The sequence below is a fragment of the Mytilus californianus genome, unplaced genomic scaffold (genome assembly GCF_021869535.1).
Source record: "Mytilus californianus isolate M0D057914Y unplaced genomic scaffold, xbMytCali1.0.p SCAF_5, whole genome shotgun sequence".
NCBI lineage: Eukaryota > Metazoa > Mollusca > Bivalvia > Mytilida > Mytilidae > Mytilus > Mytilus californianus.
The window spans coordinates 50,648,110-50,669,835 of record NW_026262701.1 but is presented as its reverse complement, the minus strand read 5'-3'; the positions used below and the strand labels follow the sequence as shown (position 1 = coordinate 50,669,835).

The following is a 21,726-nucleotide window of genomic DNA, read 5'->3' as shown; positions in this document are numbered from 1 at the left end:
GTTTATATGACCTTGACCTAATTTTCATGGATCATTGATAATGTTAAGTTTATGTGATACTTGAAATAAAACTTTATCTTTAAAATTAGCAACATAAAATAAGTTATAAATAGTAAAGCAGATGAGACATTTCAGCGTGTGCACTCTTGTTTTGGATATTTTACAAATTGAACCAAACTGACTGCCTATTAAAGTTTAAAAAAAACAGACTTCATTTTACTTTAATATCTACACTGTCGAAAAAAAATGTAGCTAATGTCGCTTTAAAGAAGTAAAGATGTACTTAAATGTGTTTACATTCCAGAAGATCTATGATTTAGTCACACTATATTTAAAACTAACAATACCTGTTTATTAAACATGAAACGAAACTCCCGTACGATTACATTTAAAAGTGACAGGGAAATATTCTGAGGTGTCTTCTAAGGATTTAACAACTGCAAACAACGATTAGATTTAAGGTCAGTCAATATTTTTGTACAGGTGTTTTTAATTTAATTAATTTTTTGAGAGATAAGCTATGTTTTTAAATCTTATTAAAAATAATATCCTGATCGTGGATTTCACATTATCATTATGATATGCAGCACACCTATGTACTAAATTTGATGAAAATAATATATTGGATTTGTAATTATACATTGATTGAACCGACATTATACGGAATGGGATAGCAGATGATATATACAAGGGACTGTGATTGCAAAGTCCATCTGAACCTCGTATCCTTTCATCTTCTAAAGAGTAACATTTGCTTACATTTTTAACTATTGAGCGAACCATTAATTTTCAAAATCCCAATGGAGATTTTTATTTCCTTATTTTTTATTTAGTCTTTTTATTATTATTTTCATTATCAGAATGGGTTTATTTCTGTACTCTCCCATGACAAGAAGTTAATATGTCTTGCAAATTAAGGGAAGTGCAGTATGTTTTACCAATTTCTCCTCTTAAAACAGTACAGAATTTTCAAATTTCAAATTGATATTTTTACCAACGAAGTTGTAAAATCTCGATTATGTAATCGTCGTATAAAACTGATATCTTTAGTAAAACGGATTTGCTACCAAGATCGAAAAGTGCATATTTACACGAAGAAATCCACGTTTAAAGATTAAATGATTTATTGATTGATTAATTGATTATTTTTCATTTTGTGTGCTCAATGTCCAGTAGCAAATATTTTATGGGTGTTCAGGATAAGAATTTCACAATGACACTAACATAGAGGTTCAATGAAGTGGGTCATATATAAAGTTGCTGTGTATTAAAAGATTAATACACAGAAGTCTTTTTTTTAAGTGACAAGAAAAAAGAAATTGAAATTGTTTCTATGTGTTTTGTTATGAACCACAAAACAAGTCAGGTGCATACAATTATACTAATTATAATTAGACTAATTTTCGTGTTGTACTCACTCTTTTAAAGATGATTACTTTCCCTTTTTCCGTTTCTTTTATCAAACTTGAAAAGGAAATCTATATCTGTAGAATATAATAACTATAATTACTGAGGAATTTTTATTTCTTTGTCATAAAATCCGATTTAAAGTTTGATAATATGATGTGTTTGGCATATATCGAGAATCCGTTTGTAACAAAAAAAGGGTGTGGATGGGGGTCCTTCATTTCTGTATTCTTTAATTTGTTATGCCATTTTTTCTATTCTTTATAACTTTCGCCTGTTGTTCACTATACTTTGTATTCTAGCACCCCATTATTCTCTGTTCTTTCTTTTTTTTTTTGCCTATTTTTGTCTATTCTTTATTTTTAGCCCTTTATTTTGCATATTTTGCCCGTTATTCTCTAGTATGAAAACCCCATCCAGACCCTCTTCAATACATCAAAACATTGTTGGCAAACAGACACAAACAGACATATGTAAAATAAACATACTTTCAAAACAAAAAAGTAAGAGTTAATGGACAATGTTCTGACATGGAGGTTTATAAAGGGTTGTACGTGTTGGCAACCTTTGTGTTTCATAAACACCATTCAAGGTCTGGTTTCAGTGACTTAGTGCATGTGGATTCATTATTTATCATAGAGTACCGATTTTCGTGGATTCGTGGGTACAGGTGAACCACGAATTACAGATTTTCTATAAGCTTGCATGCAGGCTTTAGCAAAACCAAGAATTCAAATATACACTAAAAAAGCAATTAATTTAATTAATCCACGAAAATTGGTACCCACGAAAATAAGTGAATCCACAATATTTTCATTTTTTTTTTCTTTTTTCGTAATAGCAAAAAATAAGTCACCGAGGACAAGTATAAACCTCATGGACACATACATTTAAGATAGGATTTCAAAAGCACAATCCTTCACATAAACACATGCATTTGTGTGTTTGGTGGTAGGAGAGGATATGCTTATTGTAATTATTTATCAATATTTTTATTTTATTTCTATACGTAGTATGCTTTTAAATTTTGGTTTACATAAATCTCTCATCACCATTCATTTTTTATCATCTTGAAAGACATATGACATGTATGTGGTAAAACATTTGGAAAATATAGAATTAAAAACAAAATTGTCAGAATTCAAATTTTTTTACTTTTTTTTTCTCAAAAAATAACAGGTAATTGAAATTCATATTTTAGCTCACTTTTGTGTGAATTGTGTACGAGTTCAACTTTTTATACAATGTCTACCAAATTATTTTTCTCACATAAATAAAAATTGAATTAATCATGTTTTCTTTTTTTCTTTCGGATATGGGGCGTAGGCCTCTTACAATTTTAATCTCATTTTGTACAGTAGTAACGTTATTTTTGTTCGGGGTTAAAAAGGGGGGATTCTGTTTTTTTTTCTATTTTGTTTATTTGCTTGTTTCTTTTTATTTCATTATTATCTGAATGGTTTAATAATATTCATTTTTTTTTATCTTCAACACCACATGAAATTACTTTGTGACTTCTACTTTTTCAATGTTTGCAAACGTTTATATTCGAGTTATGTAATATTGTTCAATAAAGATTTTTACTTATTTACCTTCTCAAACTCGTACATTTATAAATTATTTATTACAAAAATAAGCATTTTTTTTTAACAAGAAATAAGTTTCATCACCTGTCGAAAGATCGATGAAAGATTCATAATCAGAACCGTTTGAAGTTTAAAATCTGACAAAAAAGAGATCTAATGGATTATTTTCCATTATGCACTTTTTAAAAATCAAAATTAGAATTTAAGCGTTCTCATATTCCATATTATGAGGAGTTGAATGTTATTTGTAAAAAGCTTAGATTTTATTATTTTTCACAAAATAACCGATATTTACACATGATATTTTATTTCTATAACTAGGTATACATACAATAATTCATCTTTTGATGGTAACAGTATACATGTATTTCGTGATCAGAGACATGCCCTTCTATGTAATTAAAAAAAAAAAAAACAGCGAAAAGATTTCTTCTTGTGAAAAATTTTAACTATCCTATTTCAAAATGATTTGTTTTTAGTCCTTACAAAATATTGCTCAAAGTACCAAAGAGGGGGTACACATATTAGACACTTTGAATATATATGTTGTGTACAAATTGTAATGTTGTACAAATTATAATTTGTACAGAATTTTTGTACAAGTTATCAGTGTTTTATGAACCGCTTAACACAAATGGATGATACAAGCACACAGTCTTTTGTTTCACATATTTCTGTCATATTTCCATGACTACATGATGCAGTCTAATACTGAGCATTGATACAAAAAACATTATAACAACACAAAATGACTTTTTATGGATATGATTTTGGTATAAGGAGAAAAATAAAAATAGAATTTAAACCATTCAGGTGTCATTATTTCCAGTTTAAGGACAAGGAGAATAGCACTAAATGTTAAGTTGAAGTATATAAATTTGAATTTAAGACATTAAGCTGATAAATTTTCGAAGATAAACTTTTATCACCTGGTGCAAAAAGGTATGTGTCAAAAAACTTATAACTTGTACAAAACCCCTATACAAATTATAATTTGTACAAACTTGCATCTTGTACACAACATATATATTATATACTTTAATCCTTTCTATTACATGCATACGTCAAATTAAACATTGAAGAACAATGGAACGAATACAGGGATGTGCTCATTTTCTGGTTGTCATTTTAAGATCATTTCGCAAAAGCGTCAATAATTTGCCGCCGTCACATCCACACATTTTTGTAATCTTGTTCACTCAAACTTTTATAAAAAAGAAATGAAACTGGACCATCAGCCATGGTGTATTTCCGTTAAGATTTATAACAAAATTATTATGACCCCAATCACCAACATGGTCGTTGTTACTATAAATAGATCGACATGAGAATAAAGCACCATCTTGATATAGTGCTTTCTGAATTATAGAGCCTATTAATCATATGTTCCGCTCGTCACTTAACTTTGATCAGAACATCACAAACAGGGGCAACTAAGATGTTTTCGTTTCAAATTTATATCCCACGAAGCACTTTCACGATATTCGTTCAAAAAGGTCCCCTAAATGAATTGGAACCAAACAGGCGCGTATACAGAATTTTGAATAGGGACCCTGGCAAGCCAACGTTTGGAGTAATACTTGTTAAAAGTATATAGATACAAATATGAAGCTCTATAATGGGGGGGGGGGGGGGGGGGGTGGCCAAACAGGATAAAGTCATATATGGTGTGTCTGATCAAAATTCAATGTTTATGATGGCTAACCAAAGACTAGCATATTCTTTTCTATACAGTTATATAGCCTATGTGGAATCGAATATCAGTAAAATAAAAGAACATTCACTGCTTCAGTGCTTGAGTCAATATTATATCGTTTTTCACTTACATTGTATGATGTTTTTTAAGTATAAATTTTTCATTTCACCCCAAATAAAAACATTGAATTACAATGAAAAAGAAATTTTAAATTTCTTTAATTTTATCATAGCATGATATTATCCGTATCGAATCGGTTTTCTAATAATTTAAAGTAAAACTAATATAGTTTTAAAGTATAAAGAAATTCGTTGGACCATACATAAATGTATTTTAAACGTACGACCACATTTCAAATTAGAATAAGCAAAATAATGATTCATAGTTTAACACTTTTAATTCACTGTATTTTTGTATTATTTATTACACATAAAACTCATCCCTTTTGTAAAGTAAGATGACTTGGGTGACTTGCCACGGTAAGGTTGTATTATATTTTATCTTTCTTTTCTTTTTCTTTTTGAGGACACATTATGTAACGTTGAAGGCTATTATATTCCTTGTTGAAATCTTAATATCACATTATATCGCAATTGCACGTACTGATCCCAACCATTAAATATTTTTGCTGCACCTAAATGGTATTTTTGTATACGCTTTGAGACAGGGGTGCACTCGAACTAAGTCACATCAAACATTGACTCTCTAGTGAGTATGTCACACCTATACTAGTATTCGTCTATCAAAAAGGGAATATAAATTGAACATGCATCCACGTTTATATTTTCAATTTCTAAAGTCATTGTGAACTATCTTTTTTTAATATATGTACATGTATGGAGAGGATCCAATATTTAAACAATGGTTTTACTCCTTCACAGTGGTTACTGATTATCGCGGAAGACTTATGTTGCATCGAACATCTTTCATATTTTCATTGTGCTGTTCGGCTTCAGTCTCACGTATTTCCCAAATATCCTTCTATTTATTCCAAAAAGGAACTGATGTTACTCTGTTTTGGTCTATCTCTGTTTTAATGTCTTCATTTTATTACATGAAGCATACTGGGTGAAAATCATTTTTTTTTATTGTTACGAAAGTCTCAAACATTCTTCGTAACAAAACCCATCTTCTATCCTGAGAGTATCCAGGATATGTAAATTGGTCACCATTGCTCAGTCTGAGGAGTTTACAGAAACTGCATCGCAAGGGGCATGCGGTTAGATGTGTAGGATGTATAAATACACAGTCATGTTCAGTTTAAAGGGGGCGTTAAATCTGAAACCTCGTGCCAGGAAAGTGCCATGATGTATGCCAAAAAAAGAAAAACAACCTTGCAACAACTCTTGTTGCAGCATTATATACTTGAGTGTGTACACACAGCAATGAAGTAATTTTTTCTTGTTGGCTAAATGAAACACAAATTCAATATTTCCTTGTGTTAACACCAATATTGAAAGAGTAACAAATATTATAATAGGCCAATTAAATCAAATTACAATAACAAAAGGACGATGTATAATGTGTAAAGGTGGAGTAACAATTGAAATCAATAAGAAGCACCAACAGATAAACCCAGAAAAAGACAATTGAGAATGGAAATGGGGAATGTGTCAAAGAGACAACATCCCGACCATAGAGCAGACAATTGCCGAAGGCCACCAATGGGTCTTCAATGCAGCGAGAATCTCCCGTACCCGGAGGCGTCCTTCAGCTGGCCCCTAAACAAATATGTATGCTAGTTCAGTGATAATGGACGTCATACTAAACTCCAAATTATACACAAGAAACTAAAATTAAAAATGATACAAGACTAACAAAGGCCAGAGGCTCCTGACTTGGGACAGGCGCAAAAATGCGGCGGGGTTAAACATGTTTTTTGAGATCTCTATGTGGATTTTATTAGAAAGGAGCAAAGACTGGCGTCCAGAATAAGACAATTTTAGTATATATGTACTTTAAAATGAAAGCAACACTTTATATAATTTAGTCGCATAGGCTGAAAAGGGAGGTGGAGATGCAAGGGGGGCAATCGACAAACCCCAGCCCACTCTCTGTCACACATTTTTGACAGTCGGTGAAAAAGTTGTACATTTAGATATAGAATCGTATCATATAAAAATAAGAAGATGTGTGATTGCCAATGAGACAAATCTCCACAAGAGACCAAATGACACAGAAATTAACAACTATAGGTCACCGTAAGGCCTTCAGCAATTAGTAAAACCCATACCGCATAGTTAGCTATAAAAGGCCACGAAATGACAAATGTAAAACAATTCAAACGACAAAACTAATGGCCCGATTTACGTACAAAATAATGAACGAAAACAAATATGTTATACACCAACAAACTACACCCACTCATAACGTGTTTTTATGTTTCTGTCAAGTGATGTAAGTAAAAAAGAAAAAAACGCCGACATTAAATCATAAATTTTCATTTAAAGTTTGCATTATTTTGATATCATTTGTTTCTGTTATATTAAATAGTAAAACCTACTTATTTGATTATTTTGTAATATGAACAATTAATCACTCATTTCACGGTTAATTGGCCACCATCTTGATACATAATACAAATAGTAAATAATACAACGTAGTACGGGACATTCAATGTCACCTGTTTATTAATAAATAATATAATGAATAAATTAACTTCGAAGAGGTCGTTTTGACAGTAAACAAATTATAATCAGTGTAGAAGTGTCCAAGCATGTTAGGCCCGTTCTTCTTTAAGTGCAAACCATAAACGCACAGAGCTCCCTAAAGTCCAGCAAGAAATCATGAAAGATATCAGGCTTATAATTTTGAAAGCCAAACTACATAAAACTCACGCTCTATTCAAAAGTCGAAAAGGCTAAATCAAACACGAAGTTGAGCATTGAGGGTGTTGATGGGGGTTTACAGAAGAGAGCATAATGAGCAAAAGATATAAAGAATAGAGAAAAATTTACAAAAAAAATAAAGAAAAGAGGGTAATGAGGTGCTAAAATGTAAAGAAGAGAGAATAATGGACAAAAAGTATAAAGAATAGAGAAAGATGGCCTAAAAAATTAAAGAATACAGAAATGAAGGACACCACCCCCTCCCCAATTCAGACCCTCAGCATTGCAATCCAAAAAATTCAAGAAGTTTTGCCAAATACGCAAAGGTTTCAATCAAAGATATTTATCTAAATGACTGGTGAACTTCTTAAAGTGGAAAAGCTACTGGAGATAATATAGGAATAATTTATGTTCGTTTTTGTAGTTGATTTTTATTATTGCAAAAATAATCGAACCAGGAGATCTTTCACAGTTTTACAGGCAGGAATCAATATATATAAATGTGGCTTGAATCACTATAGATTCAGAAAATACAATGAACCATACCGTTCTTAAAAACACAAAGTTGGGCCAAAATCTAACAAAGTTTAAAGAACAACATAAAACAACTTACTGATTTAAAAATTCAGATTTCTAAAAAATAGTATCTGAACTTATTTTTGAGGAATCGCAAGAAAAAAAAAAGGGCTGGTCAAAATTTAAGATGCCCAATTTTGTGTGTGAAAAAAGAAAACAAATATGGCGTTGCAGATGCGATACTATTATGAATAAGAAATTTCAAAGGTTACGCTGGAATAGGAGCAAAGGGAGGAGACAAGGGGACAATTTTTTCATTGTCACTTCCAGAAGTTTGCCAGTCCTCTCCCCACCAATCACATAACAGTCGTACGCCACTTGGTCACTATACAATATATTAAGATTTTGTTTATCGAAGTTTGAAATCTTTAGCTTAGAGATAGGAGGGTTGGCAAAGTAAACGTAGATTTGACCTATCTTTTAGAGAGTGGAGAGTTGGCATTTATCCCCAGCCTTGCTAATATGTTCCAGGGTCTCTGCAGGTTTTCTCAACATTGGCAAAAATTAAAGCAGTTCTACAACAGCATGCTGAATGTACAACTAAACTATAACATCGAAAAATAATTGTTTTTGAATTTCCTGTTTTGGTAATAGCTTGCTTAATCTATAGAGTAATTATTCAAATTAGATTTTAAAAGTTTTCTTATTAAGATTAACATTTGATATTTTCAATATTTTCATTTGACAGGATGTCGTATTGCATAATGCAAATAATATGTTAATTTTCAAATTTAAATGTAAAAATGTTAATACAAAAAAGTGCACACATAAAATGAGAAAGATAACATTATTTAAATTCATTCTTCCGTGTATAGTTGTTTTCAAAGAGATGATGTTAGTTAAATATCAATGGCTTTCATTGCATAATTTGCATACTTCTTAAAATACGATCTATACAAGTATAATTTTCACATGTACGCATACCTTGGCTAGTAAAACACATATTTAATAGCCTGTGATACTGCAAAATATAAATGAAGTTAATATATCTATTTTTATAAAGAAAAGAATCAAGAGTCAAAAGTACTGTAGAAAGAGGCAGGTGAAAAACACATCCGGGTAAGTGCTGTTCCGTTTACTCGCTTCTAATTTTAGTTGTCTGGAATATGTAGGTGTTGTATTGAGCGTTTTACTTTACGACATATGGTCTAAATAGGCAAAGAGGGAGGTTTGGGCGAGCGAGCGCGTAAAACTTAATTTAACCTGAGCCACATTTTGTGCTTGTGCCAAGTCCTGCTTTCTGGACCATGTGTTTTTCGATGTTGTTTGTCCTCTTTTGTTCGTATATTGTTTTCGGATTAGTCGGTTATTGGTTGTTTGTGGGGTCGGTTATGTCGTCCAATATTATATAATTGATTCACGTTATTCTTTGTATGGACTATTAATACTACATTAACAACTTGTTCTTTCAGTATCTAAATGTATCAATCAATATCCAATGCTTTGGTTGCTGTCATAATTTACCTGTAAAAACAGTATTTTGAGCAAAGATTAAATTTCATTTTTACAAATGAAAATAACCCTTGATCATACATTTCTTGCAGACATTTGAAGGTCCCCACTATGTATTGGTTACCTAAACTACACAAAAAAAAACCGTAAAATATCGCTTCATCTCGGCCTCTAGTGTTTGTTCTACTACTGATCATTAATGTTTGCAATAAACATATGAAAATAGTGGAAATAACCATTTTTGGAGTGTAAAAAATTCTGTGGATGTTTTAGATAAATTGCGTGCTTTTGATGGTCTTTTTGACTCGGTTGACAGTTTTGACTTTTCCACTCTTTACACTACACTTCCACACAATCTTATCAAGCAAAAGTTTTCATATTTAATTAAATGGTCGTTCGATAAAGCTGACTGCTAATTTATTTGCTGCAACTCATATAAAGCCTTTTTCTCAAACGAGAAAAGTAAATATGCTAAATAAACTTACTGGAGGTGTGATGAGATGATTAAAGCCATATACTTTCTCCTAGACAACATTTATGTACGTTTCGGCAATACAATATATCGACAGGTTGTAGGTATTCACATAGGCATCAATTGTGCCCCTTTAATAGCAGACTTGTTCATATACTGTTATGAATCACAGTGTATGGCCAAACTCAGAAAAGACGCGTCTAAATTCCATTAAATTGATAAATTCAACAACACTTATCGTTATCTTGATGATATTTTTTCGTTAAATAATCAAGAATTCCCTAAATATGCTGCCACTTACCTTAATTAAATCAAACATCAACAGCAATATGTGTCCTTTCTTAGATTTAGACATATCAGTTTTACACCAGAAACAATACAAAAATTTACGACAAAAGGGATGATTTTTCTTTCCCTATTGTTTTTTGGACGGTGATGTTCCTCTGGCACCATCTTACGATGTTTATATATCCCAACTCGTTCGTTATGCCCGTGTCTGTAGTGACGTTTTGGATTTCAATGAACGTAATCTATGTACTACTGATATATTATTAAGTCAGGGATTTCGTTACCACAAATTACTTAAAACCTTTACTAAATTTTTCCATAGATACAAAGATTTAGTTTGCAAGTTTGGATGTACATGTAAAAAACTTATTTCAGACGGAATAGCACATCCGAAATTTAATCGTGGTGATGTTTCCCGAGCCCATGAATTTATAAACGATCCGGGTAAACTTATCAATCGTTTAAAAAACTTATTCTAAAAGGTTACCAATTCAACACTGTAATTAGATCTTTGAATATTGTTTTTATTGGTAAAAATATTGATTTTGTTATCAGTAAATTAAAATCATACTAAATAGTTTTGTTATCAAATATACACTTTAACGGTATTGCAATCTGTCGATACCCTTATTTTGGCATTGCACAAAGTCATGTTTTTCTCTGACTGTTAATGATGTCTTTACACTAAATCCTTTGGATTTTGGATGTGTACTGATTGATATTTTAGTCTTAGATACATGATTTTTTTATTAGTTGTTATTGGCTTTTCATTAGCTGTCAGTAACTACGAGTACTCTCAGATCTGTACTTAGTATCCTTTTTGTTGTTCCCTAGGGATGAGGGATGGATAAATACCCTGCCACGTCCGGTGTGTTTATGTTTGACGTTTCTCTGCTTTGTATCGATGTGATGAGTTAAGCCTTTTTCAACTGATTTTGATAGTTTATTCTTATGTTGTGCTGTTACACCACTGTCCCAGGTTAGGGGAGGGTTGAGCTCTCACAAAAATGTTTAACCCCGCCACATTCTGTATGTGCCTGTCTCAAGTCAGGAGCCTGTAGTTCAGTAGTTGTCGTTGGTTAATGTCTGTCATATTTGTTTTTTCGTGAATTGTTTTGTTATAAATTAGGCCGTTAGTTTTCATAATTGAATTGTTTCATATTTTTTCATGTCGGTATGGGTTTTTCTCATTGTTGAAGGCCGTACGTTTGCCTATAATTGCTTACATCCACTTTATTTGAACTTTGGTGGATAGATGTGTCATTGGAAATCATACCTCATCTCCTTATTTTTATAAAGACTTCTTCTAGATTTGCCTTCAACAGGAACGCTCAAAGCCGAACATTTGATATTCTACTGGCTTTGACAAACTCAAAATTAAAAAAGTGATAATTATCAATAGGCCACAAAACCAATGACACAACAGTTTTATAATTAACTGTCTAGTGGTCTTCAATGGAAGACGAGGGTCTATATCATTTGGAATTGACCTAAATCCGAGATAAATTTCAGCAAAAAAATCAAATATGGTATTGTCATATACAGCGTTAGAGATTTGTGACAAAATGAACATAATACACAATAAACAAAACAAAATAACAACATAACCACGCAGGGAAAACGTTTCCCTAAAAAGTATTAAAGCAAATAAATCTATTTATATACAATATAAATAAATCAAAATTCTCTGTCTTCAGATCTAATGCATGTTTAATAACGGACTCCAAGCAGTTTCTACTTTTTTAGATTGATGATTTAATTCTCTCAGTTTCTTGCACATTATAATGTATATTAGATAGATAGATAGATTTATTTGATCAAATATCAACATAAAAACATTACAAAAGTAGTATAAAACAATAGCTGATATGCCGTTAGTTTTCTCGTTTGAATTGTTTTACATTTGCCATTTCGGGGCCTTTTATAGCTGACTATGCGGTATGGGCTTTGCTCATTGATGAAGGCCGTACGGTGACCTATAGTTGTTAATTTCTTTGTCATTTAGTCTCTTGTGGAGAGTTGTCTCATTAGCAATCATTCCACATCTTCTTATTTATTTATGTAAACATACCAAAATCATAAAATCTAGAACAAAATTAAAAAAAATCCAATGGGGGTACCTAAATAAGGATTGCCCATGAAAGCCGTACGGCTTATTTCCAATGGGGTCCCTTTATGTTACATTCTTAAAAATATCAAATATTATTACAAGAAATCATGACTTTAAGAGATTTTATACTAATTATGTTAAAATTATAATTGACGATGACATTGACTAGAATATTCAAGCAATTCAATAAAATAAAAATTTGCAAAATGGTTGCTTTCCTTTTTTGACAGAAAATTTTTAACATCAGATTTATATCATTCAAAATTTTTGTTGCTCTTTAAATTATTTGTTTATTTATTTTGAATATCAGTGTCTAACACACGGCTATGTTGCGCTTGTTGTAGTCACATTCCTGTTCTCTTTTCCCCGATTTGCTCGACTTGTCATTAAATCTTTACTTGTCAAGAGAAACACGACGAATTTCCAAAATCATCCAACTCAGAAAATAAAATGGTCGTGCCATTCAACCTTCATTATAAACTGCATATACAAGTAGAACCTGCCGATAAAGTGTTTTTGGAAGGAAGCTGGTTTATTCATATTAAAAAAGATATATAATTCTAATCACCTGAAAACTATTATGATATAAGAGTAATGCATACTTACTTAATAGGGCTATATGTATATTTTAGTCCTTTTCGTTTTAGATATGAGTCAATGGTTGTTGAAAAAGAAAAAGAAACATTTATCAAAGTCGACCAAAATCGGGAAAACAGATGTGAAACCCACCATAGAACTACATCCGCATACATTTAAACAAAATAAATCTTCATTTTCTCAACAAAAAGGTCAAATACAATCAAGACAATGCAACCATAGAAAGGCAGACGATATTTATGGATTTCCAGTGAAAGACTGCAAGATGGAAGGTAGAGACTCCCAAGGTCAAGGTGATAAGATTTATAATGAACCATGGGATATTCATTGTAACGTTTTAAATAATGATCAAATGTGTTGCAGTGTTTGTTTATCAAAAGAATTTTCGTATTCAAATGATGGTAAGAGGACGAGAAATACTTCTGTACTAGAAACAAGCGCAACAAAATCAAAATCGAAGCCAGGGATTCGCGACAAAGTTAAAAATAAAACACACAAAAATGAACGTCCTGGATATTTAGAAGACAGTGACACCGGATGTGAATTTTCAAACAGCAGCGACGAAGAAAGTGATTATTATGAGTTTTTAGAAAATATTGAGCGTAGATTGAAAATAGACAATTCTAATTGCAATCCTGTAATAATGCCAAAATGGGACTCGCCCTTTTATGAAAAAGGCAATCAAAGTCGGCCAGTCTTGAGAGGCAATGGCTTCAACGCAAGATGTGCCGATGATGTCATATATAATTCTGGATCTGATCACAGTAGTGGATTTTTTGAAACAAACAGTACAACTTTAACAAAATATAATAGTCCAAATAATGATATTGTGCCAAAAATCACTAGCAATACAGAGGACTTGGACATATTCTCTTTCCCAGTCGATGAACCAGAAAATATAAGTCAAGATTTGAAACCTGGCAAGAGAAATCCTGGCAAAGTGTACCAGACAGGTTATGGGTTTAAGGGAAACAGACTATTAGGCGATTTGATACAAATGAATTATGAAAAACAACAGCTACATTGATTTAAAAAATTAGCCTTTAAATTGTGATAAGTGTTTGACATTTCGTGGTTATCTACAACAGACTTCCATGACTGATATAAAACAAACAAAATGAAATATCTGTGTGTTCCTTGTCGGAAGCTAAAATATATAAAATACCGAGTTTTACCGTCCGGTCTTGTTAGCGCTCTCATGCCTAAACTTCTTGCTTGATTCTATAAAATTTATAGCAAAGGTCAATAATAGCAATGTATCTCAAAACTTCGAATACCAGCGCTCGATCGTCTTTCTTTTTTGGAGTTATACCCCTTGGAAATTAAATAACAAGAAAAATCGAATATATTAAGCGCTACATTTCTAGTTTTATCTTCTTTTTTTAGTTATATCAAAAGTTTTATCAGCAAAGTCTCGTACGAGATATTAAAAATCATTATATATAACGATTAGGACGAGTTCAAAAACCCAAGTGCCAAACAATTGTTTTACGAGAGCCGTCCCTTTATAACGTTATATGCAAGCAGGGGCATCGATCATCTGTGTTCAATTTTCATTTAACTCAATTTATATTTGAAAGGACATTAAGAGGCAAAATCAGTGCAATTTATGAAAGCGAAAGTACAAAATGTACGGCGCTGACAACGGAGGAGGGATAGGAATGAAGCACTCATTAACTCTATAGGGGAACAGTCGAGGAATAAATGGTCATATTCATCTGAGAAAAAAAAAACGATAAAGGAACTAATGGTTTATATTCTATTTGCATGAAAATGTGTCGATTACGATTTACAGACATAAATTTGAAAGCCCAAGGACTTGGTCGGCAATATGTGCGGAATGCGCTCTGATGTCGTACAGCACCAGCAATTCCCTACACGTCAGAGTAATCTCGGACTATAAAAAGCATATGCAAAAATGAAATGCGGTACGATTTTACATAAGACGACTATCCGGCAGAGTTCGAATGACATTGATATAAGACCTTTAACTATGAGAAAAACCTAAAACTATAGTAAGTTTTAAAAGGCCCCGGCATGACAAAATGTGAAACAATTTAAACGAGCAACCTAAGATTTATGCTAAAACAATTAACGAAAAATAAAATACGACAGACAGCAACAACGGTAGCCACAGTGATCGATCTGCAGGCTCCTGACAACTTGTTATCTGAAATATAAATTGAAATTTTTTATTCATTATTCAGTATTATTTTTTATCTAATTTTAATGAACATAAAAGTGAGAAGATTTGTGCTACAATTTCGATAAGGGACAAACATGAACATATACATGAAAAATAAAATCGCATGGAAAGACTTTAAAAAAATAAGTACAAGTGGGAAAGTTAATCTGATTTTGTGATGCTTTTTGTTTATATTCATAGTACAACAAATTCAAAACTGACCGACAAAACCATCTTAAAAATACTTAACCGTTATATGAAATACTGTTTTCCCATTTGTAAGTTAACTTAAAAGTATTTAAGGTACTAGTGTATTGTAGACTACAGTAGTGTATCGCTGTTCAAAACTTGTAAACTTATTAAGAAAATACAAATAAAGATATAAAAGAGCAATGAGGGAATAGCATGAACACCAAACATAGAGAGACGTCGACTTGGTAAGCTTCCCCTGTAGTGCATGCATCACCAACCATGCGAATCCACACTCAGTCATAACTTGGTCACCATAGGTCAAAGGACACAATCGGTAAATATACATTTCAGACGACTTATCTGGTACCCAAAGATCTAAGACTGAAACATGTCTCTTGTGAGTTGGGACACAGACATACTTATTCGTGATGGTGACCATAAAACTTGTGTAGTGGCGGTTAAATAGTTCTTCTTAAACTTAGCTTTTCATCAGACGAAACACGAACCTTTATAAGGCACAGATCATGCATCCTCCATGTGCATATAAGGGGAGGGAAGAACATGGTTTTTTTCCCTCCGTTTTCAGCTTAACAATACATAAAGCTATACAGGGCAAATATACAGGACAAAGCAATGTTTTTTTAATCTTCTTAAAAAAAATATTTTTATGTAACATTTTTTCTCAAGAAATACCCCAAACAAAAGATGAATGATCGGTGCTTGATGTGATAGAAAATATAATTCTGAAAATCAAGCTCGTGTTCATGAATGTTCGCAATAATGTCAAGTAATATCGATAACATTTGTAAGAACGAATTAAAGATAATTCTTAACAAAAAAAATCCATACCTATTGGCAAGTAAGATGATTTGTATTTACGGTTTTTGCTTCCTGTTTCTGGCAGATGATTTTTTGATTCAAGTTTTGTTTTGGTGCAGATTATAAAATTCTTATATTTTAAGTAGTTGCATCTACAGACTTTTTGTTCAGTTTAATGAAAAAAATGTATCAATCTTTTAAGTGGGTTAATCATATTAAATCTATATTTAACAAGGCAGGTTTAGGATATAAATATGAAATTACCGATCCAAAATATTGAAAAAGTATTGGTGGACACAATTTACTTGAAGACCAGTTGATTCAAAACGATGTAGTGAAATAGACATATTTTCTCGTGGACAATTTTAACGTTTATTTAAGAAATGGTTTGAGATAACTCCAAGTTTGATGTAGTTCGTGTTTTGCTCTGTCGTTACTTTTCTATGCAATGATTTTTGTTGACTGTTGTTTGTACTTTCGTAGTTTTCCGTATTTTGCCATGGTTTTGATGGTTTTTCTTTGAATTAGGTATTTTGATTGTCTCTTTAGTATATTTGCCTTTTTCGATGTTTAGAACATTATTTATCAAAATTAGTGAACACAATAGAATTTGGATAACAAAGTTAAGAACGTTCCAGAGAACGTGGTAATACGACGAAGTACTCCGTTATATAATTTGAGAGGTTGAACTGCTTCAAATGTGGAATCAGTTCAGTATCTTTCTTGGTAGGTTTGTGTTCTCTCTAACGTACTCCGCAATTCGGTGTATATCAGGATCCCGCGCTCGAAATTTCCTCCAGTCAAAGATGGTACCAATTCCACTGATTCATAAATCGAGATCTTCCAGTATGTCATCTGGTATGGCTATATTACAGATGGCTTGGACAGAATCACGGCTGATGGGTAACATGCAACTAAGTGCGCCCGCATCTGCATTGGTTTTACCAGGTCTGTACTTGATTTCAAAAGTGAATGCTGCTAATCCTGCTAGCCAAAGGTGTCCTGTAGCGTGTAACTTTTTAGATTTCAATACATATGTAACTGCATTATTATCCGTGTATACTGTGTATTCTTTTATAGGCTATAGAGGTAGTCTAGAAACCTGTCACTTACTGCCCATTTTAATTTCTCTCTTGCATAGTGGGTAGATAAAGGCAACAGTAGTATACCGCTGTTCAAAACTCATAAATCGATAGAGATAAAAACAAATCCGGGTTACAAACTAAAACTGAGGGAAACGCATCAAATATAAGAGGAGAACAACGACACAACAAAAACACAACATTAAAATGTAACACACACAGAAACGAACTATAATATAACAATGGTCATTTTCCTAACTTGGTATAGGACATTTTAAGAAAAAAATGGTGGGTTGAACCTGGTTTTGTGGCATGCCAAACCTCCCGCTTTAATGGCAACGTCAAACACAACACCAAACGACAACATCACATGACAGGACCACAATACAAATAAATTGGAGAACATATAGGACAAAGAAACACACGAATAATAGCTAACAAAAGGTACTAGGCTTAAAATTAAATACGCCAGACGTGCGTCTCGTCCACACAAGACCATCCAGTGACGTTCAGATGAAAAAAGCTTGAAAGCCAAAACAAGTACAGAGCCGAAGAGCACCGAAGACCAAAATTTCCAAAAAGTTGCGCCTAACACGGCCAGGGTTTTCTGCCTGGGACAAGAACATCCTTATTATTTAGAATAATTTATAGTTGTGTTCAGCCTTGTTTAGTCTTCGACTTGCGTAACTGATGACTCTTTATTTCATGATGCTGTTGGAAGAGAACGGCTTCTAAGGCATCTCAGAAGCATTGGTATGAAGCTCGTATAGTACCATCTGCATATGCAAGGATCGGTGCACTTACAAGAGCGACTTTCAGTGTCTGGAATGCCTGTTAATGTTACTCATTCCACTTCTACTTTCTGGATGGCTTGGATTTGGGCTTTTGCGTCTTGTTTGTCACTTTGAATTTCAGTTAATATTTATATATCTTTAGGTTCAGATAGTTGCTTTTCTTTCGTATGAAGGCTAGGGACAGGTTCTGCCTTTTGTTTGTTTTTAAAAGTTAAATCGTCTCAGAAGTTGAAATTTAATTGACATCTTACATACTTGATTGTCACTTTGAATTTCAGTTAATATTTATACATCTATAGGTTCAGATAATTGGTTTTCTTTCGTGTGAAGGCTAGGGACAGGTTATGTTGAGTATAGGTTAGAGTCTAGGAGTTATATTGACTTGGCTTATAGTAGTATACCAGATCTACAGATAAATACTTAGTCTATATTGGAGTACGAATACATGTATGCGACTTGAGTACTAGGGTAAACGACATGTATTCCTAGGTACAGAGTAGGCTTGTATTTTTCGTGTTTTTAGAGCTTGTTACCGTAGACCGTATGTTATCGGTTAACGAGTTGATAACTTTATTTTTTAGCTCACCTGGCCCAAAGGGCCAAGTGAGCTTTTCTCATCACTTGGCGTCCGTCGTCCGTCGTCGTCGTCGTCCGTCGTCTCCGTCGTCGTTAACTTTTACAAAAATCTTCTCCTCTGAAACTACTGGGCCAAATTAAACCAAACTTGTCCACAATCATCATTAGGGTATCTAGTTTAAAAAATGTGTCCGGTGACCCGGCCAACCAACCAAGATGGCCGCCATGGCTAAAAATAGAACATAGGGGTAAAATGTAGATTTTGGCTTATATCTCTGAAACCAAAGCATTTAGAGTAAATCTGACATGAGTAAAATTGTTTATTAGGTCAAGATCTATCTGCCCTGAAATTTTCAGATGAATCGGACAACCCGTTGTTGGGTTGCTGCCCCTGAATTGGTAATTTTAAGGAAATTTTGCCGTTTTTGGTTATTATCTTGAATATGATAATAGATAGAGATAAACTGTAAACTGCAATAATGTTCAGCAAAGTAAGATCTACAAATAAGTTTACTTGACCAAAATGGAGGGTTGACCCCTTAAGGAGTTATTGCCCTTTATAGTCAATTTTTAACCATTTTTCGTAAATTTTTGTAATCTTTTACAAAAATCTTCTCCTCTGAAACTACTAAGACACATTTAACCAAACTTGTCCACAATCATCATTAGGTTATCTAGTTTAAAAAATGTGTCCGATGACCCCGCCCGCGAACAAAGATGGCCGACATGGCTAAAAAATAGTACATAGGGTAAAATGCAGTTTTTGGCTCATATCTCTGAAACCAAAGCATTTATAACAAATCTGATGGGATAAAATTGTTCATTGTGTCAAGATCTATCTGCCCTGAAATTTTCAGACCAATCAGGCAACACGTTGTTGGGTTGCTGCCCCTGAATTGGTAATTTTAAGAAAATTTTGCAGCTTTTGGTTATTATCTTGAATATTATTATAGATAGAGATGATAAACTGTAAACAGCAATAATGTACAGCAAAGTAAGATCTACAAATAAGTCAACATGACCAAAATTGTCGATTGACCCCTTAAGGAGTTATTGCCCTTTATATTCAATTTTTTACAATTTTCATAAATTTTGTAAATTTTTACAAAATATTTTTCACTGTAACTACTGGGCCAAGTTCATTATAGATAGAGATAATTGTAAGCAGCAAGAATGTTCAGTAAAGTAAGATCTACAAACACACCACCATCACCAAAACACAGTTTTGTCATGAATCCATCTGTGTCCTTTGTTTAATATGCACATAGACCAAGGTGAGCGACACAGGCTCTTTAGAGCATCTAGTTTAAAGTATCAGATTGAGGTCAGTACACAAGACTGGTTATTCAGCTTATACATTGTTGTATTTTATTTTCAGACGTGCTTGTCATTTGATTATTTGTGCATACAATGCATTTGGTATTCGATATTTGGCATTAGACTTCATCATTGCTAGTGGGGACGATCTACCCGTTAATACACAACCTTCCAGTCCTACGCTGAAAGAAGATGAACAGTCCAAGATGCTGTTCCAGACATTTGAATCAATATGTCTTCGACCAAAGGGAGGTAATACAAAATAACTGAATGAATGGATAAGTACATACAATGCACAGAAGGAACAGAAACCGACAAGACAAAGAAATCAAGCGAAGTTTGACACTACCATCAGCAGTGACTGGAACAGTTTCTAAGTTTTAACCACAACAAGAAAAACCACCACAAGAGAAACCACCACAAGAGAAACCACAGCAAGAGAAACCACAAGAAAGACCAACTACATTACTTTCTCACCCGCCAAAGGTTCGATGCTTTTCTTGTGGATACAACAATGGAGATTTGCCATTTAACATCTGGTGTTGTGATGTTAAGATGATGCTCGTGGACTTATCTTACAGCAGACACAAAAGGAATTTGCAATTATTCAACTATCACAAACAGGTTCAGCAGCTAGATTAGTCATGCAACAGGGATTTGAGAAATATATTAAACAAGTTGTGGATGTATTGGACAGTGTGTATGGAAACATAGACACCAAAGAACAACTAACTGCAGAATTTTACAGTGCAAGACAGCGAGGCGATGAGAATGTTACTATATAGAGTAATATATTACAGAATATACTGGAGAAAAGTCTTGAGGCATGCATCGTCAGCTACAAAGAAATGAATTCCATGCTACACCCCATGCTATGGACAGGTTTAAGACAAAAAATAAAGAATATAAGTGGATACTAGTATGACACCATTAAAGATTTCAACCAACTAAGTGTAGCTTTGCGTCAATTGGAAAAAGATGATCAACCAAGGAAGTTGAAACCTCAATCAGCCAAAGCTGTAACTACTACCACCAAAGCAGAGGTACAGATACACATGATTATGAAGAGCTTAAGGGAATGATACGGCAATTAACACACGAGTTAACTGAACTGAGAAAGCAACATCTGCAACCAAAGTATTATAGATGCAACAGCGTTAGAAATGAGAGGAACACAACCAAATTGTTTTTAGACGTTGTGGTAAAGGACACATACAGATAGGATGCCGTGTAAGATTTTATCATTCAAGAAGGCATGTAAACTACGGGAAGCCTATGCGGATGGACCAGCATTAGGCTTGAACAGAAGAACATCAGGTCCCAAGGTAAGTAACAAAAATAACAGCATTATTAGATACAGAGTAAACCGTAACAACCTTTACAAAGTCATTTTATACAGAACAATTATCAGCGACAGTACCATTAAAAAATTTGAATAACATTTTGGAAGTGGAATGCGCTGGAGGATCTAAGTTACCTTATACCAGATATATAGAGGTTAACGTCAATATACCTTGAAATACCAACACCACTAATAACAAACATGAAATGATAGTAGTACTAGTACCTGATAGCAGATATAGTCAACACATACCAGCTTTAATTGGAACAACAATATTAGACAACATGTTTATTATCTGAAGGAGGAACACGGAGCAAGATATTACAGAATGCCGCTTTAACAACTCCATGGTATATAACTTTTAATGTTTTACAATGAGGGAAAAGGAGTTGACAAGAACAACAACA

At 33.0% G+C, this 21,726-nt stretch overlaps 1 protein-coding gene across 5 annotated transcripts; it reads left to right on the top strand.

Moving 5' to 3' along the window:
- The first annotated feature begins 306 nt into the window (after positions 1-306).
- LOC127702439 (uncharacterized) lies at positions 307-15,214 on the top strand. 5 transcript variants are annotated; one of them, XM_052206638.1, is made up of 3 exons: positions 322-461; positions 9,097-9,152; positions 13,063-15,214. In XM_052206638.1, exon 3 carries the CDS (start codon positions 13,065-13,067, stop codon positions 14,037-14,039), a length of 975 nt encoding a protein of 324 aa, XP_052062598.1. In that variant the 5' UTR covers positions 322-461; positions 9,097-9,152; positions 13,063-13,064; the 3' UTR covers positions 14,040-15,214. The 5 variants fall into 5 exon arrangements, with proteins under 5 accessions (XP_052062600.1, XP_052062598.1, XP_052062601.1 ...); XM_052206641.1 differs by lacking the exon at positions 322-461 and adding an exon at positions 5,049-5,168; XM_052206642.1 differs by lacking the exon at positions 322-461 and adding an exon at positions 5,049-5,173.
- Positions 15,215-21,726: the final 6,512 nt, after the last annotated feature.